At 37.0% G+C, this 27766-nt stretch overlaps 1 protein-coding gene across 3 annotated transcripts in view; it reads left to right on the top strand.

Moving 5' to 3' along the window:
- The window catches only part of GABRB2 (gamma-aminobutyric acid type A receptor subunit beta2), a 141324-nt gene that overhangs the window by 24238 nt on the left and 89320 nt on the right, over positions 1 to 27766 (top strand). For all 3 annotated transcript variants that reach the window (XM_068159563.1, XM_068159554.1, XM_068159572.1), the window contains one exon: positions 21829 to 22049. In XM_068159563.1, the coding sequence (XP_068015664.1) occupies positions 21829 to 22049 (221 nt within the window). The remainder of the gene's footprint in view (positions 1 to 21828; positions 22050 to 27766) is intronic.

A 27766-nucleotide genomic window follows, 5' to 3' on the forward strand; every position in this document is an offset into this window, starting at 1 on the left:
TTGTACTGATCTATCATACAGCTTTTTTGTTTGATTAATTCCTTCTTTTTCGTTCCATTAATATTCAGTTGTCAAAAATACCAAGGTCACAGGACCATAGGCAGTTTAAAAAACTAGTGCCATTACATGGGTGCCTCTGCACTCTGCCAAGTGTATTTTTGGCTTACAGCAGGATCATGATTAACAGATTCACAGACTGCATTGGGTTGGAGGGGATGCTCATCTTGTGCAACTCCCCTGCAGTGAGCAGAGACACCTCCAACTAGATCAAGCTGCCCAGGGCCACATCAAATCTGATTTTGAGTATCTCCAGGGATGAAGCCTCAATCATGTCCCTGAGCAGTCTGTTGCAGTATTATCCCACTCTCATTATAGAGAACTTCTTTCTTATGTCCAGCCTAAATCTACCCTGCTCCAATTTGAAACCTTTACCTCTCATCCTGTCAGTGCAAGCCCTTTTAAACTGTCCTTCCCCAGCCTTCCTGCATATCCCCTTCAGATACTGAAACACAACTGTAAAGTTTCTCCAAAGCGTACTTTTCTTCAGAATGAACACCCCCAATTCTTTCAGCCTGTCTTCATAGGAGATGTGCTCCAGCTATCTGATCATCTCTTCATGGTCCTCCTCTGGACCTGCTCCAGCAGGTCCATGACTCTCTTGTGTTGGGGGCCCCAGAGCTGGACACAGTACATGAAGTGATGTCTTGACCAGAGCAGAGTACACTGGCAGAATCACCTCTGCCCACCATTGCAGCCCAGGATGCAATTTGACCTCTGGGCTGCAAGTGCTCATTGTTGGCTTATCTCCAGCTTGTCATCCACCAAGAAGCCCTTTAATTAAAGGAAACAGAATCTTACTTAAAGCAATGTATGTTTTTAGAAAGCAAGTCAAATGATGATAAAATATGTTGTCTGCACATGTGTTTTTTTATATAATTCTTCTAGTTGTGAAAAGCATAATGATGTGTTGGGGCTATTGCTGCTGCATACCTTATAATGTAGAGTGGAAAAAGATTCATAATTTCAAGTGGTCCTTGTACAAAGCATGCCAGAAGTTTGAAAATCAAATATTTGATTAATTATTGTGGCTGAAGATGAACATGTTACTCATAGAACACATCTCTGCAGATATCATTAAAATGTAACTTTTAAAATTAATTGTTGTCTTAGCCCGTAATGATTTGACAGTATAAGCAAGCTGGTGATCAGACAGAGGGTTTTGGGAGCATCATTTGACTTGTAGTTGGCTAAGGTTTTGTGTCCACAAATTATCACTTCTTTTAAAATTTATAGTCATGACAATGTGGATTGATTCTAAGTATGCAGTTCTCTCACATGCAGTGTGATCTCTTCAGAAGTATTGTTACATTTCTTTCAGGACTGTTACACCTCTGGGTGTGGGCGTTGTCTATGCTTTGAGGTTGTTTTGGGCTCTTTGTTTTTCTTGGAAGGGGATCTGAAGCTTCTGTTCCAGGATGTTGGGACTGTCATAGCCTTAATCCATTATGATAGTATCATAGTATCAGTCAGGGTTGGAAGGGACCACAAGGATCATGTAGTTCCAAACCCACTGCCATGGGCAGGGACACCCCACACTAGATCAGGCTGGCCAGACCCTCATCCAGCCTGATCTTAAACACCTCCAGGGACGGCACCCCAACCACCTCCCTGGACAACCCATTCCAGGGCTTCACCACTCTCATGGTGAAGAACTTCCTCCTCACATCCAGTCTGAAACTCCCCACCTCCAGCTTCATTCCATTCCCCCTATTCCTGTCACTACCTGAGATCCTGAGAAGTCCCTCCCCAGCCTTCCTGTAGGCCCCCTTCAGATATTGGAAGGCCACCTCAGAGCCTTCTCTTCTGCAGACTGAACAGCCCCAGCTCTTTCAGTCTGTCCTCATAGGAGAGGTGCTCCAGCCCTCTGATCATCCTTGTGGCCCTTCTCTGGACACGTTCCAGCACGTTCATATCTCTCTTGTAATAGGGGCTCCAGAACTGGATGCAGTATTCCAGGTGGGGTCTCACCAGAGCTGAGTAGAGGGGGAGAATCACCACCCTTGACCTGCTGGCCACACTTCTCCTGATGCAGCCCAGGATCTGATTGGCTTTCCAGGCTGCAAGTGCACACTGAGAGCTCATGTTGAGCTTGTCGTCCACCAGCACCCCCGAATCTCTCTCCTCTGGGCTGCTTTCCAGCCAGTCACTGCCCAGCCTGTATTTGTGCCTGGGATTGCCTCGACCCAGATGCAGGATCCTGCATTTGCTCTTGTTGAACCTCATGAGGTTGGCTTGTGCCCACCTCTCCATCCTGTCAAGGTCCCTCTGGATGGCCTCCCTTCCCTCCAGCATGTCTGCTGCATCACACAGCTTGGTGTCATCAGCAAACTTGCTGAGGGTGCACTCAATGCCACTGTCCATGTCACCCACAAAGATGTTGAACAAGACAAGTCTGAGGGACTCTGCTTGTCACTGGCCTATGAATAGATATTCCTCATGATGTATGAACTAGTTCATAAAATTTCCTGCTTTTGTCATGTGCAGAATGTAATGCAGAAGTGGAAATTGCTCCTTTTTTTTTGGTAATATCATATAGATTTCATAAAACTGAAAGGAAAATTTTGTACTTCAGTGGTATCTATTAAGCTCTGACATTAGTAGTGTAGTATTTATCCAAAGCTAATCGGGTCAGCTTTTTATGAGGAAGGCAAAAATTACCATGAAAATTTTCACATAGCATTCTGGGAACAAAACAGGTGGATAGAAAATGGTTTTGCAATTAAAAAAAAATGAAATGTTGTCAGCTATTTTGTAGATTGGTCATTGGGGCTCTCATGTGGGATAATTAACTCTATCTTACATAAGGTAAATTATGCTTTCATTCTTCGGGTGCTACTAATGAAAGGCCCTTTAGGAAAACACATAATGAACTGTAGGATCAATTTTTAAGTGTGTCTGGTGCTGTTTGCTGTAGCTACCACATTGCCTTATGCCACAGGGAGTATAAGCAAGCACATAACAATCCTTTATTCAGACGTCCATAAACACAAACATGCAGCACGTGCAATCTGAGTCGGCCTTCAGAGCATTAACGCTTCCTTTGTGTCTGCTGAGTTGAGTTTAAGAAGCTAAAGATTTTTTGGTAAAGTTGTAGTAAATTTTGGATTGTCCTGGTTTTCTAACAATATGCTTAGACACTTTCCCCAGCAGGAAAATATAGCTTATTTTACAGAGTGTCTTAAGGGGTTTATTCTTGATTACAAATAAAGTTTGTAGAAGGCAGAGAAACTTAACTGATAGTTCACACTGATGTTTTAGTGGTTGCCCAGTGATTTGGGCCAAACAAAGAAGTGAGACTGTATGAAGAGAGTAGAGGATAAAAATGCCCTGGGCCTGGCTTACCCTTTCAAATTAAAAGTGAAAGAAATTTTGAAAAGGTCAAAGCTTGATGCTTTGGAGTTGCTTGAGAGGACCATTTTAAGCTTTTGTGTCACGTTGGCTCTGCATGTACATGATTTCCTGGTCTGAACTGGATGGATGCTGATGATAAACGTTACCTCTGAATGACTTATTTTTATGACTGGTTGTGCTTGCGATGGACACAGTGCTTATACTTAGTGTGAAAGTTCCCTGAGAGATTACTCATTAATAAAAAGAAAACAATGTAGTGGTCATGAGGTGTTGGGTGATAGGCTGGACTTGATGATCTCTGAGGTCTTTTCCAACCTTATTGATCCTATGAAATAGTTATGTGAGATACAACAAAGTTTGAGGTTTCTAATACTATGTAAGCTATAAAGTAGCATCCAGTTTTAAATGTGACATCTATGGCAGATCATTAGAGGCAGCTGGATGGCTGTTATACTAAGCAAAATAAAATATTGGATGCAAGCTTATAAAAATCAACTTCCATAATTTTTTACTGTAGAGCTCCTCTTTTAGTTGCTGAAATGAACATGGTTCTCATTAGAACAGTCTTGTTTCTCCTTCCAGTGGCTGTATACGTATTTTGCTGTGGATATGCATGTGTTTAAAGCTACTAAAATTCAAGATATTTTTAGTAGTCAAAATGTGAAAGAGATCCTTTGTTGTGCCTTTGTGTTCTCAAGTGCCTGATGTCTGAGCTACGAGTAAGTTTAATTTTTTACTATATTCAGCTGGACCTCAGGGGAATCCTTGCTTTAATTAGGAAATTGCTTTTCAGTTATGTTTTTCCATAAACTAATCATGGTTGAGTTTGCATTGCAATGCAGTGCTTATCCACTTTGTCAAGTTTGGCTTAGGAGACCAGCTCACCAGCTGCACAGGAAGGAAACCAGCCAGTAGGCAGTACTTTCTTAGATCTGGAGATGCTTACTCAGCACTGGAAATGCAGGGCTATGCCTGATACACAGAAAGTTTTGGGTGCTCCAGCTTGTATCTCCCGATATTAGAAACTCCAAAAAGCCTCCTGGGCACAGCTGTGTCACTGGTCTGTAAGCCTTCATGTGTATTAGGAGAGATGCTATTGCCTTCTCACATGTGTACCGTGAAACAGACCACCTTCACTAGCAGTTATTTGTGCAACAAGAGCTGTTAGTGCTGCTGTTACCAAGGATCTTAACCTATATGGACCTGGACTTCCATTATAATATAAATAGTCTTTGTACTCTATTCAAGTACTGCATAAATACTTTCTTCAACAGCCTTATCCAGCAGTTAGGGCAACTTCCTTGCTGCTTTATACATTTTGGAATGGCTGTTGCTGAGACAGCACTTTAGCTACAGTAGCTCTGTCCGCTTTTGTAGATGTGTAATCTTAATGAGAGCTATGGACAGACACCAAGGCAGTTGCCAACAAGTCCTGCAACCAGAGTTCTCTCTTCTTTGACACTGGACTGCCCCATAGCTCATCCCAAAATCTCCTTCCACCTGAAAAAAACGGGAAGTGTCTCAAGTTACAACAGTCCATGATTATGTGAAACCTTGCTCAAATCATCTGCTTTCCCCTCGGGTGAAGGAGCATTGTAGGGCCTTGTACATCTCAGTTCCTTGTTCATCTCAGTGCAGAAATTGAGAAGACCAAAATTTTTAAAGTAGTGATTGAGTCATGCTTTGAGACTTTAAACAAATCTCGCGATTAAGTTATTACTGCTTTGAGGCCCCCACAGTGCTGGAGTGATGCATGAACAATGAGTCAAAAGAGAAGAGCAGTCTACTGCTTTAGTTACCTGAAATCTTTGAAATGTGATGCCAACATGCTCTGCATGTCCCCTTTCTTGGCATACAGCATTCCTCATCCTGAAGGTTGACAGGACACTAACCCTTCATGCTGCTGGTACAAAACACATCCAGTTTTTTACATGCTAGTGAATGGTTGCAAACCCAGCTAGAAAAGCATACCCCTCCTGTAAGGTCAGTATTTCTCCGTTTCTGCTTCTTGTCATTCTGCTGCTATACTGCAAAGTGGGACAAATCTTAGTATCTCTGTCTACAAAATTGCCATAAAATGAATATTATTTGTAATTTAGCTGAGGTTTCTGTGCTTGGATTAAAAGTTGCAGATGTTGCAGGGTTGTGTTGGGGGTCAGTTCAAGTGCTGCATGTTCAGAGTTAGTGAGTTTGAGCAACTATTGCTCTGTTACAGTAGCAGGTATGAGATGAAACGATCGAATCAACATACCCTATTCAGTATAATAGAAATGACATTTGTAGTAGAATATTATCATAGGATTAATGTCCCTTGCTTTGCAAATAAATGGCTTAGCTGTGCCTTGGCATTTAATAGCAGCAGGAGACCATTATCCTCTAACAATACACTATTTCATTGACATTATCTCTTAAGTAACAGTATTACAGAAAAAAATTGTCTAGGCATAAGTGTTTCCTTCTACACAGAAAACAATGTAAATGTAAAGTTTATGTTAGTTTATGCAGCTAATTTCTGTTGATCTTATGTGTCTTCCCTTCATTGAGATAGGATTATGAGCAGGGACAGTTCTCCTGTTTTGTTTTGTTTTGTTTAAATTGAGTCAAAGATTCAAAAAACTTCTAAGCAGCTGACAGGTGAACCTAACTGCTGTCACTAACACTGTGGGCTAAATGTGTAGTAATGTGGAACAAAGCCAGTTTGGCTCTGCCCATTTGGCTACAGAATCTTGGAGACTTGTATTTGGTTCGTATATTTCTATAAGAGATCTTAAAATATCTGTGGTAAAGCTAACAATGCTGGGTCTCTGATGGCCATATCAACAACTAAACAGATGGACACTTTATAAATACTTAAGCTAAGAATAACCCTGTAATATATATCCATCTGGAAGACAGATATGTGAATTGGAGAAACCCAAGGGAATCAAAATCAACATACCTTTTCCTTGGAAATGCCAGAGGAGATTAATTCTGAAAACATTGTCCAGGGCTATGGAATAAACACTGGCCGCCTTTATGGGAAGAAGGATGGTATGAAATCCAAACTGAAAGGTTGCATTAACCCCCAAATGATGTCTGTCATTCTCAAGTTGGAAAGCATATTGATGTTTCAAAACATTACATGATGTGGAGAGAACATACCTAAGAACAAATAAAAAGTAAAAAAAATATAAAATAAAAAAAAAATCTAGTTTTGCCAAATATTCTTCATAGGTGTGATGCTGTTGGCTCCTTCAGTGTTCAGTTTTTATGTATCAGTGACTATACAGCCAGTACTATGGGATCTAAGAATGTTTTTCTACAGTTAACACCTTTTGGTGATAGTGCCCAGAATTCTTGAGGTAGAAAGCTAAGACACATCGCCGAAGTTCAGGAGAAGTGAAAACGTTTTGCCCTTTTCCTTCTCTCTCAGTTGATTTCCTTTTCTCTTTTTGGTTAGGGGTCTCAATTCAGATAATTCTCTGCTGATTGTGTGATGGCATATTGTCCTGAGAAGAATATTTTTTTCCATAAACATTTGTTTCATAAGTAATTTTAACTAATGTCAAATACTTATGAATCATCCTCTTATCACTTACAAAAAAGAACTTTAAGTCTTCCATCTGCTTCTCCTAAATTTTCAGCTTTATTACACATGCAATTACAATTTTCCTCTTCTAAATAATTCACTGCACAGTTCATTTCACATAGAAGGTAAATGAATAAAAATTTGTTTTATTAAGCATTAGCCTGTCTGTTTTCTATGCATGGCTAGTAGCCAGGAATATTAGATTTCACCATCCAATTTTTAAAAGTGTGAATTTTAGTGTTAATAATAGATAATATGTTACGAGTATTGTGTGAATTACCCAGTGGTTGGAATCTGAATCCTCTTTTGCCAGATTTTACCCCTTCCTTTCGTTGTCTGTTATGAGCAGAATGGCTAATAACACTGAACTAAGGTGAATGTTAAAAAGTTGCTCCTGTGCTACAAAAATGCATAAGCTAGTGAATGCACTGAAGTTTCCTTATCAGCTAGAAAGTTCTGGTGAGAATGCAGCATTTGTGAGCACAGGACTTAAAAAATAAACACCAGCATCCCCCCACACCTCAAAACATTTGACGCTGTTGGGAGTGGAAAGTTTTTTCTCAAAATCCAGGCTGTGATATTTGGAAGGGACTAAGAAAGTCTTTAGAAGTTATCAGCACATAGCAGTGGTTGATTTCTGGTCCTTTGAAACATCTGGCTGATGTCATGGGGGCTGTGTGGGGAAGAACTGTTTTGATGGGTTGTTCCTATTTCCATTATCATGAAGAAGGGTTCTGGGCTCCAAGTACACATTGTTGGCTCTTATCTAGCTTCTCATCCACCAGAACTCCCAAGCCCTTTTCTGCAAGGCTGCTTTCTATCATCTCATTCCCTAGCCTGTATTGATGAAGATTGTTTCAACCCAGGTGCAAGGACCCTGCACTTGGTCTTGTTGAACCTCATGAGGTTCACCTGGGCCCACTCTCCAACTTGTCTGGGTCCTTCTGGATGATATCCTGTCCCTCTAGCATAATAACAGCACCACTCAGCTTGGTGTCATCTGCAACCTTGCTGATGATGCATTTAGTGAACTTAGTAGTTCAGTACTTCTATTTTGTAGTAACTTCATTGGGGTAGAGGAGTAATATTTAACTAAATGAATGTGGTGTGGTCAGAGAAGTCAAGGTCTTTAGTATGAAGTTCTATGTTTCAGATTGTCACCCAAGCAGTTATTTACAATTATGTATCTTGATATAGCAGAGTTAAATGCAGAGATAATTTTTTTTCTTGTTAAGAAAAGATTATATTGAAGAGTTCATGGCAGTGTTGTTTGTTGTTTTTTTTAAAACATATCCCTCTATTCCTTTGACTCATATTACAGGAGTCATATTCATGCAAGTATTTAGAATAAACTTATAATAGGGAAGATATGAACTAATTTTGCCAGTGAATTTACATAATTTTAAATTTTAAATTTTTTTTAAAAGACCTTTCTGAATGTTGACTTGGCAAAGTACTCAAAGCATCTTTGGAAAAGAACTGAGAGGTTGTGCTTAAACACTTAATGCATTCATCAAGAGTTACTTCATGAAGAATTGATATGTATTTTCCTGCCATTTGTGCAAACTTTAATTAATTTTAGTTTGTGGTTTTTTTCCTATTTCATCTAAAGAGTCTTTAAGTCTCAGGTTGTGAGAGCATCTTCAGTTGTAATTTTTCCCTGCTGAATGGGTCAGGCAGATGCTAAAGTTCCTATTTCATCCAGTTCCTAAAGAAGTGTGCTTGAGAGCACATGCAGCGTAACTGTAGTTCGTTAATTATGAACTGCTGTAGATAATCATGTTATGCTGTAGACCAGCCAAGGTGTAGCTTGACTTTTTGAACACAGCAGATATGAGGAGATAATTTAAGAGGAGTACTTAATTGTAATATTTGGTGACATTAATAACAAGTTGTCTAATGGAGGAAATTAAGCAATTAATTTAGGACATGCTTGTCTGAAAATGTTCATAGAACAGCTCAGGTTGGAAGGAAGCTTGAAAGATCAAACAGTGTTGCCTCCATTCCTTGTTCTTTCCCCGTTACCCACACTCAACCTCAAAATTTAGCAACAGTTTTGTAGATAAGCCCATGATTTAGAATGTTAGTCTCTGTGCCTGGGCTATCAGGCATTGTTTTCTTTAGAGATACTCGGCAATTACGATATGCATAATACACTCTACTAAAGATACTGCAGAGCTTTGGAAAAGAAATATTATATCAATTAATGAAGCAGAAAGGAAACAATAAAGAATTTGTATTGGAATTATAAATCAAAACTTCAATTTGTATGCAAAAGGTAAGTGACAATAAATAAACCACTTTGAGTAAAATCTATAAAGACATTTCCAGGAAGACTGTAAGTGGTTGCTCTGAAAGGATGTTGGAAATTAATAGTTACTGTGTTTGCAAGACTTTTGTTTATCAGATTAGGATTGATTTAGGTACTGGGGTGGTAATTCTGTGAGTCAATATAAATATTTGTAGTAGCAAGTTCTGTTGTACAGGATTTTCAGACATTCTGAATTGCTGTTTGAAAACATCTGGCATATTCTCATATTTTAGATTTTAAGTTAACACCAAAACCAACCAACCAAAAAATACAAATTGTGTCACTTTTGTTCCAAAACAATGGTATTGATACTATCTCCTCATTAATAGGGCACTACACAAGGGGTACTCTTCATGAATGTACTTCTTTTTTCCCTTGGTTTTAATTCCTTTTTGCTTGTTTGTTTTTTTTTGTTATTTCATACCAAAAAAATATCAAGCTTTTTAGTAGTTGGTTATGGTATAGCTGGAATTAATAATAGTATGATAATGTTATAAAAAGCCCTGTCTGCAACAGAACATGGGGCTCCTTTCCAATAGTGCTTGTATCAAATGCTAGATCTATTGTGTTTCCTTACAAACAGGAATCTGAGTATTTTCTTGTTTTCGCTGTGACTTTCTGGAGTCACAGAGTGTTGATAAGCAAAGCCCTGTAGGAACAAATTCATAAGGCGTAAGTAATGCTTCGGGTTTTGTGCTTTCTTTCTTGCTTACTTAATGGAAGGGACAAAAATGGGGAAGAAAATGAGATCATTTTGGTGAAATGCTCTTTTTGACAAGTTCATTAGGGCAAGATTTTTTTTTATTTTTTTCCAAATTGGAGAGAATTACTCTTAGAAAATTTTAGAGTACTTCTGTATAATTTGGATATGGTTAAGAAAGCATCTTAAGACTTTCTTTTAAAAAAATCCTACATTTTAACTAGTGTGCAGCCATATAAGAACATGTTGTAAAGCATTTTTGTGAATCTTGAGGAAAAACCCAATGCTGCTAAAAGAATGGATGTGTCACAAATCAAGCCAGCGAACTGATGTATAAATGCATTTCATGCATGAATCAACCAGCTACTAACTAGTAGATTTCAAATCAATGTGTTCTGCTTGCTGACTAACATGTAGTGTGCTCAAGCAGAAATACCGTGTAAAGTGCATGAGGTTGTGGCTAGAAATATATGAGCTACTTGAGATTATGTTTTTCTGATACCTGCTAAAGCTATGCATTTACTCCCATGGCTTAAAGTCTAATTTGAAAGGTAAAACAAGACACTTCAGCTGAGGTCTTTTTGAACCTGTTAAGACTAAAATAAAAAATGAATTTTTTTGTTGGTGAAGGTATAATAAGTATTCAGAAAGCCAATCAATATCATCAAGACTGAACAAGTTATCAGGAGACGGGCCAATATTTCCAGAATAATTGGAGTGGGGTCATCATAGAGCTTTTTGATTATTTTTGTGTATCAATATGTGTGTTTGAATTGTTCAAAATTGATATTCTTAGCATCCAAATATATGAAACTGTGTAACTGAATGGATCCAATATAACTACAGAATTCAATATATATTATAGTGCTGTAATTTCTGCAGTGCAATGGCAGCGTATTTGGAAGGGGAGAAGAGTTGACAGTGAACTTCACTGACTGGGGGCCAATTACGGGGTTTCCTTATCTGATTTTGGATTTTGAAAAGGGACAGAGATACCAACACAACATAGAGGAAGTTGTTTTTATTGTGGAAATGTTTAAATTTGATGCATTTGGGGGAAAATGCATCTTGATGAAAGTATCTGGTGTGTTTTTCATTGCAAAGTGTTATGTAGATCGATTGGTGATATCTTTCATAAAAACTGCTATGGGAAGGCAGATTTTTGTTACTCTCCTGCCCAACTTTGTGAAACTGTTTTTAAGTGTCAGCTTCGGATCACCGCTCTTTGTCTGAGTTTCGTATTCCAGCAGTAGGACCTTAAAATGTGTTTGATATCTACTGCTATGGGCGGGAAAGTTCGTAATAGCTTCTTCATAAACTTACAGTTTGAAACTCTGCCAAGTTACCTGGTGACTATAAACATGTTTTGTCTAAGTTCTGAAGAATGTTTGATGATCCCTGCTCCTGACAAGTCTGGCACTTGTTTCTGATTCCTGGATTAGTTTGTTTTCCACAACTTTACTAGATTCCTATTTTTCTAATCCATATAGAAAGAAGGAAGAAATCTCTCTTTTTAAAGATCTTTAAGGGCAGGTTATGTAAAGCCATGAGGAATGTGGTCTGACCTTGTTGATCTTGTTTGGAGTGGGTTGGACTAGAGACCTCCTGAGGTCTCTTTTAGCCTGAGTTTTCCAGTGATCCTATGGAAATATTAATACAGCATTGTCTCTTCAAAACTTACCAGTATTAATCTCCTGGTGATTTCTTATAGGAAATCATTAATCTTGGAATTACCCTTAGTTTTCCAGAATCAGTCTGCAAGATTATTGTGTTGTGGTGGATGTTGCAGTATTTTTCAAGAAGATGCCATATTTTTCCACATTTTTTTTTCTCCCCTTGGATTTTTCTCCTCAGAACATAATAATATCCATTTCTTTGTCATCTGAACACATCACTTATTCTCTTGGAAGTGTCTCTACTAAATGTTTTTGCTGAAGTTTGGGGCTGTCATGCAAATTGGACTTTCTATCTGTTTCCACAGGCTTGTCATCACTGTAAAAGAAATGATATGTACTTATTTAAAATTGTCCTTTTACTTCAGTGCTGGCAGTGCCTGACATTTTGAGAGAAACAGCCTGGCACATCTTGGGTTACGGGGAGGAGAACATTTAAAATACAGGAAAAGGCCTACGTGACATGATGCTGTTTCTTTTTTCCATTCTCATGCTCTTTACTCTTCAAACCCCACAAAATCTGTATGTAAGGTTAGAGGATTCAAGAGATTATTGGCTGAGGAAAACAGATAAATCAAGGTGGTTGGTCTATTCCCACAAGATTTATATGTAAACAGAGAAGAAACACATTAGTCTGAAGTGCAGTGTGTAGCCTCTGGTGTATTAGACCATGATGTATAAATGCTTATAGGAATTTATCTGTGGGAGATTTTTACTCTCCAGAGTACATTGCTTCTTTCAAGACATCAGTTTGTCACTAACAGATTAATGAACCGTTTTAGAGAACTTCTTGGAATCAGCAGACCAGAGAGACAAAGTGTTGCAGGATCTGTGGTGACAGTGTTTAGCAGAAGGGAACTGCTGCTGGTGCTTCGTATGTGAGTGGAAATGGCATTAAAATAACTGGCAGATTACAGCTGAATAGAACCACTTCCATTTGTGTTTCTGAAGTGGGTGCAACTGATAAAAGCAAGTGAAGTATTTGAATTTATCATCTAACTCATGTGTTTTTTGTGTTGTGGGTTTTTTTTATTTGAAAGGATAACCTCACAGAACTACCAAGAAAACCAGCATAGAGGTCTAGTATGATTAGTAGTACTGCGTGAGAACGTGCATGCATGGACACAAAGAGAGAGCAAAAATAAGTCAGGATATGTCATGCACATACCTGACACTTTGTCTCTTGTAAATTTCAGTGAAGTGTCAGGAGCTCTTGGAGCCTATGATAAGCTAATTAGATCAGTTAGTCTAACTTAAATTCAGTTCTATTACACACTATTAAATAAAATGTTGTTTTTATAATTCTTAGATAAATTCTGAATCTTAGAGGAAATGTACTCCTCAGACTCACTGTCTCTCGTGTCAGTAATCTCTATGAGATTGTTGTCTAATGCATGTAAACATTGCTTTGCAAGCTGGTTGTAAAATTTGCTCTAAAATTTACATTTATTATTATTAAGTATATCCTTGATTATGTAGTTTTAGAAGTGTCGTAGATACAAAGCTGTATAACTGAATCTGTATCTTGCTAAAGGATATTCCAAGTTGAACAAAAACCATGACATTGTTCAATGTCAAGAAGCAGTGAAGCATGAATTAATGTTATGTGTGTTATATTATCAGACACTTTGTTTAGGGCAATATTTAGGAAAGTGCTTTGGTTTTGTCCTCTTTTCCAGTGCTAATACTAAAGGCTTTTATTGTCTGTTGACTACATACAATAGAAGTTAACATTTTGGAAAACTACCGGGTTGCCCAGCTTCGTTAGTGGTTTCACTCTGATGCCTTCTAAAATCTGAGTGAATACATTTGTTTGAGCTTCTTAGCTCTCTGCTGAAAATATTGCCAGAGTATCGATTCATATTAATAATTCATCTTTCCTATACTTGCAGTGTGGCTATCTGAGATGTCTTTGGCCCTCTCAATCAAAAGAGCGTTTTAATATTGGTTCATACGATTTTGTTCATCTTAATCTCACAGATTTTACATCACAAGCAAAGCAACAATTAATAGCCTTCTCATTTGGAGAAAGAATTCGTAGGAGAAAAATTTTAAAGGCCTGAAAATTAATCTGAAAGCTACTTGAAGTGCTTTGGTATTCTGTAGTGCAGAGGGACTATGATGTAGATTTGGCAAACAGAGGGTAGCAGTAATAGCGAGCAGTAGAGCAGAATAGAAAAATGACCTGAGCATATTTAAGAAAACAATGATATACATATTTATGCTTCCTATAGCGCATCAGTTGTGGAAGTTACTTTGCAGAAACTTCTCCATTGCTGAGGAGGCAGCTGGCTTTTTACCTGAAAGGAACTTCTAGCAAAATAATCTTCTTAGTAGAACAAACTAAATATAGCAAAGTAAATTCCTTTGCCTATAAAAATGAACCAATAAAATATTCATATAGTATTTTTCTTTTCTCAAGAAGTGCATCCTCAGGCAGCCCAATTAAATGGGATCACAGAAAGGACACATTTTTGTTAGAATACTGTATTTCTCAACAGCACCAGTCATGCAAATTCTTTCTGAAGCTCAGGTGATAAAATTTTTTCTTCAGCTCTTTCCCTTAATGCTTTTATTATTAAAATTATACTTTTTCATACATCAGCAGGCTGTGTCAGAGGGGAATTACTGTAACTGTTTAACAGATTTTGTAATGGTCAACCAGCATCTCTAGCAGCTTTATCTTTCAGCAAAACTGTGATGAACGTAAATAAATAACCTGTTCTAGTAGTAAAATGCTGAGTGCGTCTTAAACGGGTTTATTCTTATTAAGCCTCAGTTTCTATGGGACCAAAGCTTGCAATTGAGAATTTAGGGATTGTTAGGCACCCTTTTAGATGTGAAAAAGTAGATAGACCAAGCTAGTTTATTCACAGAAATCTTAATGGAACTTTGTCATTGGAGTCTCCTTGACATCTCCCCAACTGAATAATAATAAATGAATAATAATAAATGAATAATAATAAATGAATAATAATAAATGAATGAATCAATTCTAGGAATAATTAATAATTTCAAAGATGCTGCAAAATTCTTATCTTGAAAACAAGGATGTGCTTTGAATGAACGTCGATTCAAGTATTCATTCTGTAAATGGTTCAGAAATGAATTGCAGCGCTAGGCAGCAGGAATAACTTGGCAATTCTTTCCATTTCTAGAAGTATTCTTAAGGCTTTGTTTATATGTTGGCAACTTGGAAAACTATAACGTGACAAGAAAAAGAGCAGTCATCCAAATATTATGCCAGTTCGGTTCTGCTCCTAAGCACAACTTGAGTTCTCACGTTTCAGCTAGGTTTAATCTCACTATCAGTTGCTCTGTTTTTGTCCTGGATTATGTATTTATTTAAACACTAAAAGTATTAGTAAGACACACCGGTTTCTGGTACCTCTTCCTGGTTGGTGGTTTTGTTGTTTGGGGTTTTTTGTTTGGGGTTTTTTTTTCAGTCTGTTCTGTAAAGCAATAGCTTAGGCCAATGGCTGCTCTTGCCAGACTTTCCAATTAGGTCATCATTTCACTTAATCAACAGTTTTCCCCCACTCTATTTAAGAAATTCTGGGGTTTGGGGTTTTTTGCTTTAGTATTTGCAGTACTGATTTTTGTTCTTTTGTGATACTATTAAGAATAGGCTGCAATAAAGGAAGCCTACTAATAAAGGCAATATAAATATGATTTCTCTTGTAGGTCTTTATCTTTTTTGAAGATCTGTAGGATTGTACAATTGCACAGGAAGCGATCTGTGCAGTCAGAGCTATTTTCCCTTCTCTGGGAAATGGCTTGTGATACACGAGTAAAGAAATATCTGAAATTCAGATGTAAATAAACTATTTTAATATTTCCTGTGGCTTAAAATATTTTACTTCAAAGGCATAACTAAATAATAATAGCACATAATTTTCTCTAAGGCAAAACCTCCCCATTTCCATCACTTTAACGTAAGCATAGTGTGCATTTATTAATCTTTGCATTTGCATTATTCATCTGAGAATCTTGCAATGCTGTATAAAGACTTAGGTCCTTTAAAATGTGAGCAATCTGAAGGTATCAAGATACATGACTCTTAAGTAAGTAGCAGTTAGATTACATTTTTCAGTCCAGGATCACTTTAATAAATCATCTTCTTGTTATCAAGAGACAGCAAATGGGAGAGAACTAAAAGACATACAGCAGCTGGTTTTTGCCTGGAATGACATGTAGATTGCTGGCTCAGTAAAAGTGCAGTATCATGGTTCAGTCTGGGTGACTTGTCAGGAATTAAAATCAAGTGTCATGGTGCCTTGCTAAACTAATTGACGTTACAGGAGACATATTGGCCATAACTGCTTTATTTCATTGCAGTGCATGAAATATGACACTGCATCACAGTGCAATACATAAATCACTGTGTAGAAACAATATAAATATTGGCTACTGTCAGTAGTGCTAAGGAGACAGAAATTCATGATCTTGTCACTGAAATGGTAAGCAGTCTCTTACTACAGATTTCCTACATCAGTAGTAAGAAGTTTTATGTCTAGGAGTCAAGCTCTGCTGACAGTCATTTGGCTTTTATACCCAAGTCTTTTGCTTAATTCAGGAATACTGTTTTTCTGAGAACTGTTGTAGGAGATAAACAGCCCACCTTTGCTTATTTGTTCATCTGGGAAATGAGAATTGCTGATGAATAATTCTGGGATGAGTGCTGTGGATTAATTGGTAAGCTTACATGCTGAGATATTTTCCTTTTTGGAAAGATTGTAGACTTTTCTTAGGCTTTACATCATACAATTCCTGTCAGGAAAAACTACCTGGTAAGTTTTAGTAGATAAAATTAACTAGAAGTGTTTTATGGGTTTGAAACGAGCTTGGGAAGTGGGATTCAATGGAGGGAGTTCAGTTTGAACTCTGTGTAACATTCTTGCTGCCCTTTATTTTTTTTTAAAGTAAAGATATACAGAGCATGGAAAATACTTTTTTGACAGGGCATATGGTAGAATCTATTTTGACACTTTTTAGTATCACCCCTCTCTTTTTATGTAAGTTGCTTTGTAGTGTCTCCAGTATTGACAGAGCAGACTTTTACATTAATTTTCTTGACGTGGTTGTGAGGTAAGTAATTATGAATCAAACATGTTGTAGTGGTTGGTTTTAAATGAAATGAAGATTGAAAGGATTGTCAATCAGCACTTGGGGAAACACATCACTTTTGAAATAATCCACTGAAGCTCTTTTAGCTTGAAATGCTTAATTTTAGATTCTTTTATATTCTATTCGAGCAGTGAAGTATGTTGTGTACTTCTCACTATAGGAGGGAGTAGAATTGACATTTGCTCCTTTCTTCTTAAGGGTATATATACACTTTAATGTAGCCAAATGTACTTTGCAGTGTTGACTTGTACTTTTAAGTAAAGTATGTCATCAACAGTCAGATTTTCAAATGTACATGGCAAATCAATCCAGCATTCAGGCAAAATCTTCAGTTTCTAGCATGTTCAGAAAGAAATTGTTCAGCTTTAAAAATGCTGTTTGGGGAAACATAGTAAAGCACTTTCAGAAGTTAGGAATAACCAGAAAAATGATGAGAAGTGAATATAAGTCAAACCACAAATGAGTTTTCCCTTCATTAGTGATGAGTAGAGATAACTATTTCCTTCATCTCTGTGCTGCTGTATGCTGTATTTATAACAAAAAGAATGCTTCCTCTACTTATTACTGTTTCAGTAGCTGTGTTACATCTCTCTTAGCACAAGTGCAGGCATACATTTTGAAGCTGCAATGCAAATCAATTCTGTTTTGTGTAAAGTAGAAGAAAAAGCTATATTTTAAATGCCTGTTATTTCTTCTTGCATTAAACCTTATCCTTGTGCTTTGAAAAGTATTTCATCTGGCATAGTGTTTTGCATTAGTTTCCCAATGCTGTTGGAAACATTCATGAAATTTATTCCCTTTTTTGCATTGATGCTTTATCTAATGCAAAGAGGACCAGCAATACATATTTCACACTTAGTGACCCATGGGTGGGTTTAGTTAAGGCCTGTGTTCTAATCTTTTAAGCTAATAATAGGTCGAAACTGCCATTTCTTTTGTGGCTTAAGAAACCTTTGAGAGTATTAATGAGATGAAAGAATATAAATACGAGTGCCACTTTACAGATTTGATGTTTTTCTGTGTCCTATCTTCCCTTGGATCTTTGACGTTGATAGTCATTAAATACCAGCTTGGCTGTCTGCGAGCATATATACATTTCCAGCAGCTAAACGTGCTTGCAGACAACCACTGTCCAAAGATAATGTTCAGAGTAAGTTACTCATGAATATGCTAATGCTAATAAAACTGTTCATGACTTTTTTATCCATAAGAAATTTTGCAATAAATTTGTCTCGTATTTGCTGCTTTTGATTGTGTGAAGTGAAGAAGAAATAACTGGGAAGCTGAACTTCTAACTGGTGAGAAAAAGAGGGGATAGCTTTGATCAAGATAGAACTGGAGTAACTGCCTGTTTGCTGCTGCCTGAATTTCTGCATCTAGACAGAATAAAACATTATTATCTCAACACTATAGAAGTGATAATATACAGAAAATACATTTCCCTATTCATATTATAGGTTTTACTTGTAATTTTGTGTTTACTAATAAAGTTTTGTACAGCAGTTCATGCTGCATGTGCTCAGGATAACTGACAAACCTCTTAATTTCTGTTTGTAGGATGTGTCTTTTTGTATGCCTGTATTGTAAATAGTCTGCACCTTTGTAGTGTACGTCTCTAATACACACAGGCATAGTCATCATGAGGTTTGGTTTCATATTTCTTTGAACTCATTGTAACCACTGCCTTGTGTTAGGCTTTTAAAATCAATTCACTCCTGTTCCATCTTCAAACTTAGACTTAACTTCTAACAGTTCTATCCTGTAAATTGAATAGGATCTAAGGACTTAACAAATTGAAATCATTAACAAGCCAATTCTGTTCCTCTCCTTCTTTTGTGTGCCTGTCTTCCTAAAGAGATAAAATACTTGCATGTTTGTTTTGATATTAATCCTTTGAACAGAGCAGAGTTCCCATATTTAAAGGGGTTTTTGACAGCCTTTTTTATTTTATTTCTGATAGCTGAGCATGTTCTTAATCCCAAATTATAAAGTGTTTTGGGATACTTCAGGGGCATTTTGTATGCGCACATCATCTTTTGGAATTACTGTTTCATTTGGGATTTTGCAAACACATGCGTCCCTCCTTTCTAAGGAAGGAATTGCAGCTTATTTCCCAGGTCTTCTGTTGTAGGGTTTGGGCCTTTTTTTTTTATTGTTGTTCTTGCTGTTCTTTGTTTGTTTGTTTGTTTGTTTGGTTTTATTCTAGCTAATCACTTACGCTTTGAAATAGGTAGCTTGGGCCATATTTACTTCTTCATAATAATTTATAAAATACCCACCTAAATTCAAAAGGTTGTGAGGGTTTTATAAAAAAATTATTGAAGGTGTCCTGTTTTGGCTATGAGAAACTCCAGTCACATCTGAAAACTAGGACTAACAGATGACAACTAATTTTCAGTTGGAACACCAGATCTGTTTCTGGAACAGCGTGTTTGATTCTGAACTCCAGCCTGGTGACTTGGCATTTCTTTTGGCTATACCAGTGCTCCAACTTTACAGTTTTATGTAATTCATTTCCATGCAGTGAAACATGCATGCTTAATTTTCTTCCTCCTCTTCTTTTCCTCTTTTACTGAGGTGTAAAGAGGGAAGCATGTTCTATATATAGCATATATGTGTTATATATTAATACATGCAGATTCTTCCTTAAAATAGGAATAAAATGCAACAGTCGAAGGGTAATAGAGGAGCAATTGCTACAGCTCATCTACTTTATGTTGTGATCCATTAATATAATGAAAACTAATGCATTTTTGTTATGGACAGTATATTACTGAACATTTTCTGGTATCTGGTTATGAATCAAACACTGCAGAACTGTGGAAACATAACAGTAAAATTCTTTATATGTAGGTGGAATGTTCTTGAAAGCAGACTCTCATTCTCATCCTGAGGGGGTGGGGAGGAGATTTCAGATCATTAAAATTGATCAGATTAGAATAGTTTACTTTGGTAGTAAAATAATTGGAAGACACTTATTTGGTGTTTACCTACTTGTAACTTTGCAGTTTTGTTCATTTTTGTGACCTCTACTAAAGCTGAGCAGCTTTCTGTGTTTGAGCTGCGTGTACCTGCTTCCATCAACAGTTGCAGCTCTGGCCTGAAGGCTTAGTAAGTGATGCTGATTAACCTTAAACCACTGTAAACAGGAAGACTGAAAGTAGAGCACTACCAGTCTGGTTTTCTGTTGACAAATAACAGAGGTGATCCAGCGCTCAGATCATCTTTGTGGCCCTCCTCTGGACTTGTTCCAAGAGGTCTGTGTCCTTACGATGATGAGGAGGTTGGAGTAGATGATCCCTAACATCCCTTCCAATCTAAGCCATTCTGTTATCTATGATTTCTCTCAGCTACAGTATAAACTGAAGAGGCATTTTGAAGCTTATGTATGTGGATACTTCTAGGGAAAGATGCATGAAAATTGAGGGTGTTGCCACTATGGAAACACAGGTCTCTGTAAAAAAAAACCAAACCAAACCAAAATCCAAACAATTTATACTGATTCATCTCAGCACACACTCTTCTGCAGAAGAGGAAGGGTCAGTGAGTTTTCAGGTGCTGTGCTGTTGTTTAGAGAACTCTGCTTGGATAGCCGCAGTTGTCACAGGCCCTTCCTAATGCATGATTTTAAGTGTGGACCATATACAATTTGAAGTGAATAATTACATCAGCATACAAAATTTCATTAGTAGAAGAAAAATGTATTTGTGGGTACTCAGTAATAAAAATGTAATTTCAATAGCTGTGTTGCCTTTAAAATATAAAGTAGCTAATAGGAACTAATATTAATTTATGCAGTAAAATGTTCACATTTTGCATGCTTTGTTATGCAGTGCTAGAAATTGATTTGTGAGATAGTTAATTATATATTCATTAGTAGTTAATTATTTGTTCTAAGTTAGGTGGGCTTTCTTGTTTTCAGTGCCTCAGAGTGATTCATCGACACAGACTTGCATGCTCTCATGTGGCTGTATCCTATGGTTACTGATAATCACAGCAGCTTTTGTTGACATTCTGTTGAAATCAATCTTTTGTAAGCTAACGGGTCTTACTATTTAATGAAGTCTTTGTTAAGGGCAAAATCTCAATCAAAGGAGTTTGAGGACAGATTATGATTTCTGTAGAACAAGCAAAACAAAATACAGGTTTCAGCATCTTCCTTCTCCCATTATTCAGATGTGTTTTATAGCCCTTGACCCAGTGATCTGTGAGTAGATGTACTGTGCAGACATGCATCATATATGGAGGCTTTTAAACATGGGCTAGTAGATAATGAGTATTCTGCCTCTGTGTAACAGGTCTTACAAAAATGCAAGATTTGTAATTGTTCTTTAAACCACTTAAAAATCAAAACATCTCCTAAGTACGGCATCAAGGCAAAGCAAGTCTTGTAATACTGCAGATATTTACCCAGACCCTTAATTGTGCTCTCTGAATTGTTCCATTGAAGTAACCAGAGTTAGTTCATCTGTAAAATTAAGTAGAAGACTAAGACTCTGTAGCATAGAAACCTCCGAGACTTCCCATTGATTTCAGTGCCCAGGGGAAGGTTAACAGACTTTGAAGAGCTTTTAATTTATACGAGTGTTTGGGTGGTAACTGTAACTTCAGAGATAGAAGACATGATCCTGAGCTCTACTAAAGACAGCCCATAAGATGAAATGCACATTTGTGAATGTTCCTGTTTCCAAGAACTCCCAGGCTTTTAAAGTGCCATAGAAATTGAAGACTGTTCAATGATAAACATTTTTTTTTCCCCATTTTATTTTTAAGTATTGAAATGAGAATTCTCAAATCATTCATAAAGTGTAAATACCCCATCTTTTCTGTGTTCTCATTTCTATTATTAAGTATACACAAAATGTTCAGTACTGTAAAAATAAATAACTCTACTTATGGAAATTTGGAACAGAAATGCTTGCCTTTAAGAACAGTTGCAAAGAATAAATGTGTATTTGCATTTTAATTAATTTTTTTTGCATAGTTATGCAGTCTGTTTCAATGCAAACCTCTTTTTTTGTTGTTTTTGTGATCACAGGACTATACCTTGACCATGTACTTTCAGCAAGCATGGAGGGATAAGAGGCTGTCATATAATGTAATACCTCTAAACCTTACTCTGGACAACAGAGTAGCTGATCAGCTGTGGGTTCCTGATACCTATTTTCTGAATGACAAGAAGTCCTTTGTACATGGTGTCACTGTGAAGAACAGAATGATCCGTTTGCATCCGGATGGGACAGTCCTTTATGGGCTCAGGTCAGTATGAACCATTTCTAGCTCTTCCGTCTTTTATTTTTAGCCCTTCAATCATGGCTTCAAATGATGCTAGTCTTTTTATTGCTATATTCTATATGAGTGATAATATTCCAGAAACAATTTTAACTCGCGTATTCTAAGAATGGATAAAGATGTTTTTAACTTTTTTTTTTTAACACACACACATATATATATATATACATATATAAAAATTTTGGAGATAAACTGCCATTTTTTACTGCAGTTCAGACAGTTCTATTAAGTACAGATAAGACTGTAAATATTTAAGTACCCATTCTGAATTAAAAGATAGTTTTAGAATTGCTTTCTCAAGGGAACTGAAATAAGAAATACAAAGAGAGGATTAGAGCAAAAAAGGAGCATGTATAGGACAGCTGAGTTGATAGTTTAACTGAATGATGCATTTTTAAAAATGTTTTTAAGTCAGTATTAGATCAGTTTGTATGCTACCCAGATGGGTCAGGTTTCTGATTTCACTAAGATGAGGCATGACTCGAGATGTTCTTCAGCCTGATGTTGTTATTGTGTGTAAACGTATAGAGAGCGGTGACTGGAGAAATCAACAGAAGAATGCCATTCATGAGAAGCTCTTAAAACTGGGAGGAAAATGTCTGTTTAGCAGTGTTGGTGAAAAAATAATTTACAAAAATAATGATTTAAATGATCATTGCAGGCGTTCAGGAGGAGACTTGATGGGGTGCTTGGTGCCATGGTTTAGTTGTTTAGGTGGGTTGGATTGGTTGATGGGTTGGACGCAATGATCTTGAAGGTCTCTTCCAACCTGGTTTATTCTATTATTTCTATTATTCTATTATTTCTAAATACCTTCCTACAAAAGATGACTGACTTAATATGGTGTGAGTAGATAACAAAATAGAAAGAAAGCATTGACTGTTTGAAAGAAAGCAGAACGTGCTGCAGACCTTAAAGCTAGAATGTCTCTTATATTTGCATGGAGAACCATATACAGTAATAATTGTTGGTAAGCTGATTCTTGAAACTTTCATTAGGTTGTGTCTTTCATTTTCAGTGAGATCTTTATGTTATCTGCCTATTACTATCAAGAAGCATGCACTTTTAACTTGGTTATTTTCTACCCAGCTCTAAAGGAAGTGACACCGTGTTTTATATTTAGTTCTGTCACCTGAACAAACATGCACCATGAAGTTCATACCTAATTAGGATCATCTGTTACAAGTCACACCTGGATGGGCTTAGTTTTGTTATTGCACTTAATGTGCAGGTGTTTCTAGAAATCCATAGCATGAACTACTTAGATTAATGAGACAGCAGAGCAAATAGATTTGTATTAATACATTTATCTTTAAAGGCTTTTGTATAGAACATGGATACCTACACCGAAACTCAGACATCTAAAACTTAAGTCCTTAGCTTCCTAGGACTTCAAGCTTAACACTTTTGGCATTGAACTGAAATGCTTCATGATCTTGGGTGAAATTATTCCTCCTTTTCGTTAAGCATATATATACCAAATTGGTTTTCATATCTTTCTGTGATGTGGTGTTAATTTGTTTGTTTGTTTTTATGGCAGAACTTGCCAAAAAGAAACTTGCCAAAGCCCAAAGAAAAAGTGTTTAAAACATTTTTTCTCTAGGTCAAGAATTTCAGATAAGGAAACAATTTGTTAGTATTCTAGTATACCTAGCAATTTCATATTTGTGATTATCAGTGCTTATATCCCTTGTAAGACTCTGCTTGGTATATTTTAAAGCTTTATCTCTGCCATGTGATCTATTATGAGCTGAATGATGGATGTGAATTCATCTGTCATTCCCTTGTTGTGCTGAAATGAATAATATGCTGTAGCAAGATAACTGTCTGCCAGTACTGCCCCCACCCATCCACTAAAGATTAGGGGCTGCAGTTGTCATGGGTCCTACTGTGATAATGTGCTGGAACAGCCGAGAGGGGAAGGACACTTTGTGTTTCTTGCAGAGGCAGCATGTTCTCATATATAGAGGCTATGAAGCAGAAAGAGAAACCTAGTAGATGAGGACCTGGCAAGGAAAAGTTCAGCTTTTGGCTGTAAGATATTCATGAAGTCAATTTTGTTTTCTGATGCAAGGGTGACTAAATAGCCTCCAGTCCTGGAAGTACTGTCAGATTAAAGTTACCAGATATTATTAGAAATAAAGTAATTATTATTCTTACTTGGATGAAAATGGGGACTTAGCAATGCCAGTTTAATAATTAAAAAAAAAAAAAATCATCCTTTTTGTCATTCTACCTACCCTATGCTGCACTAAAACCTTGGGGTTGGTGGGGATAGTTGGGGAAAGAATCCTTCTTGAGGTTACTTGCTGCATTTAGGAAGATACATTTCAGTGTGGATACATGATATACCTTGCCATCTAGCTTACTCTGTCTCCTATAAATTCATATGCTCTCTGTCCTCAGTTTTGGAGGAACTATTTGTTCTTCAGCTGAAAAAGAAAATATTAAGGGTTTTTCTCTTTCTAACATTTGTGACATTTAGTTTAAAAGGACAAAGGAAACACAGGCACGATAGATAATGGGCTTGGATGAAGAATTTTTCTTTGGTCTCTGTTAATTGCGAAAGTAAGTTTGGTCTAGAGAAATGGCTGTTTCTGTGCACATGTGTGTTTGTAAAATATACATAAAATGTTACACTCTTTGGGTGAGAATTGTTTCTAGCTTGATATTTTCTTTTTCATTTTGTAAAATTTGTCTGTCCTTTTCTGGCTGTAGCCTGTTGCCGATGAGGACTGTAGAGGGGATGACTAAGGACAGGAGACAAACCTGGATATCCATATAGCTTTGTCATAGTCACAAAGTTATCCTCAAACCCCCTTTCTTAGATAGCCTAATTATTAATGATTCCTGGACAATTTTTTTGTGATTAAAATGTAGAAGATAATTTCTCCTCTTCCTTAGGTTCAGCTAAGGAGATCTCAGAAAGATTTTCTGCCTACAATGTCTTTCAGATACTGGGGTGGATGGGGCAGGTACACATGCTGGTAACACAATGGAATTATGTGATTCGCTGTAATTCTGCTTTTGACTTCACTGGGCCATGTGGCAATCAGTGATATGATTCTAATGTTACGGTTTCTGTTTTATAGCTTTAAATAGCTTTAACTATCTATTTAATCTAAAATTAATTCAAAGTTAATGTGATTTAAAGTGTCCCTAGTAGTAATAAATTTAATGCCTGCTTAGTATTAATTTCCACATATCATTTAAAAAAATTCCTATGCACTATTACTGTTCTGAAAATCACTACTATTATTGCTAACATTATTTTCCTTTAGCTTGCAGTTGCAGTGGCATATTCTTACTTTGAGATGCATTCTACTAAACTGGGTTTCCTTTAAATATCAGTCTTTAATTTTTACTGTTGCCACCCCATACATCTATATTCTTTTATGCTCCTGTAGTTTAATTTCTCTTTTGGATAAAGCAAGTGATAATCACTGAGCATTATTTGTTGTGTCCTTCCTAACAGAGCCTATACATGATGTGCATGTCAGCTCTGATTAGATCTAACATAGTGAAGGTAAATTTCAGCAAGGACTGGGAGGCAGTTTTGTAAGCACCTGGTTTATGCTTTCACTGAAAGGTAGGGGGAAAGACTGAGAGAAATAGCTAATAATGAGTGTAGACATCTATGTCGTAGTTATGTCCTCATAGCCTGCCTTGTTCCCTGCTCCAGAGCGTTAGGTAAGAGCATAACAGAATCATGACCAATTTTTTACAGACATATTGGTAATTTATGATATACTGGCTACTTTGAAGTTTAGAAAGATTTTTATTTGGGGGGGATAGCTGCCAGCTATTGATATTTTGGGAAAATGCTTTATTTAATGTTCTATCTGGCAAGAAAATTCTTCTTTGCTGCCATGACCACGAGGTTAACGGGAGATCTTATTGCTCTCTACAACTACCAGAAGGGAGGTTGGAGTGAGGGGGGGGTTGGTCTCTTTCCCCTATCATCAGGTGATAGAAGGAACGGAAGTGGCCTCAGGTTGTGCCAGGGAAGATTGACTTTGAATATCAGGAACAATTTCCTTACTGAAAGAGTGGTGAGGCATTGGAAAAGGTTGCCCAGGAAGGTGGTGGAGTCACCATTCCTGAAGGCATTCAACAAACATGTGGACATGGCACTGTGGGGACATGGTTTCATTGCCATAGTAGCATTACGTTGAAAGTTGGACTTAATGCCCTTAGAGGTCTTTTCCAACTGAAACAATTCTATGATTTTCTGATTTAGTAGCCGATATGCAGAAATCACTTTTGCAGTCCAGCTCTAGAAGCAGAGTGGTGAGCAAGACGCTTTTGTCTGCCCAATTGGAATTGCAACTTTTTTGTGTAACTTTCTTTGGGTGTCTTTTGGGACTCACCTCTTTGATGGAAGAGAGCAATCAGGTATTGCATGTCATAATGAGGAAATTAAGTTTAGAATACAAATATAGTTGAAGTAGTGACTGAAGACAAAAATGTTTCATGTGGTTTTGTACCGTTAACAGGCAGATTTACTCTTGTATACACTTCTAACAGACCTCCTAAGTGAACTCTCTGACAGTGGGTTCATCATTGAGGACTGAGAATTTCATGATAAAGAGTATTGTATGCTTTTGTATCTTTTTAGTAGCCACCTTTATGCTTTTGGTAGCTGAAGCTTCAGGGTGTTTTTTGCTGAAAGATAGAATGCATGCAAAACTTCTGATAGGGGCAACATTCTGTGACATTGCAATCCTTTTAGCCAAGAGAAAAACAAAAGGAACTAGAACAGGGCAGTTTTGTCAGAAATGAAAGACTTGTCCTATTTGAAAGCCCAACAGTTTTACGTGCCAAGATTTACTTAATGCATTGCCAGTTACAAGTTTACAACTCAACCAGCAATAATTCCTATTTCACTGATATAACCTAGTCATCTCCCATAAAAGGGAGAATTATGTATATGATGATCTTGCTCTGTCTTCTCATTGTTTCTTGCTACTAGCATTGAGTCATATGTCCTGGGTGCTTGGATTTTGTATTGTCTTAGCTGTGCCTTCTGCTGTTTGCTCAGTCAGTTTCAGCTGCTTGGAAATTGTCACCGCTGCAAGTAAAAGAGATTCTCTCACACTTTGCTCTATTAAAATAGCCTTGGGCATTTTTTGGGGTATTAGTAGACCTGTTCAGCAATTTAACTTCTCATATACAGCTTATTATCTGCAACATCTGAAAGACAGTTTAGAAAACAATTGCTTTCCTAAATGCCTGTAACTATTAGAACATACTGTTTGAGAGGTGAGTTGTTCACACCAGACATCCTTCAGTAAGTCATTTTATTGTGCTACTTTTCACTATTTATTGCTGCGTTGTTGTTTGTTGTATTGGTGTGTGGTTTTGTTGGGTTTTGGGTTTTTTTGTGTTGTATTTTTTCCTGATAGGACTTAATTTTTTAATTAAAATCCTAAGCATAATTTGGAGTTAAATTTCCATATTTTTTTTTTTTTTTTTCAGTTTCAGGACCATAAAATAATTTCTGGTGGCTGAAATATAACTAAATTATTTGGACTGCACGTGAAAGTTTGAATATCCACGTAATTCACAAACCTCCTCTGTAAGAAAGGAACAGAGAGCTCTGTCCTACCTTTTTTGCTACAAAATTATGTTTCCAGATTGCGGCCTGAAGTTGTTCAAAGACATTTTAATGCTGTTCCATGCTA

Source organism: Melanerpes formicivorus, unplaced genomic scaffold (assembly GCF_026170545.1).
Source record: "Melanerpes formicivorus ecotype bairdi unplaced genomic scaffold, bMelFor1.0.p_v2 SCAF_2, whole genome shotgun sequence".
NCBI lineage: Eukaryota > Metazoa > Chordata > Aves > Piciformes > Picidae > Melanerpes > Melanerpes formicivorus.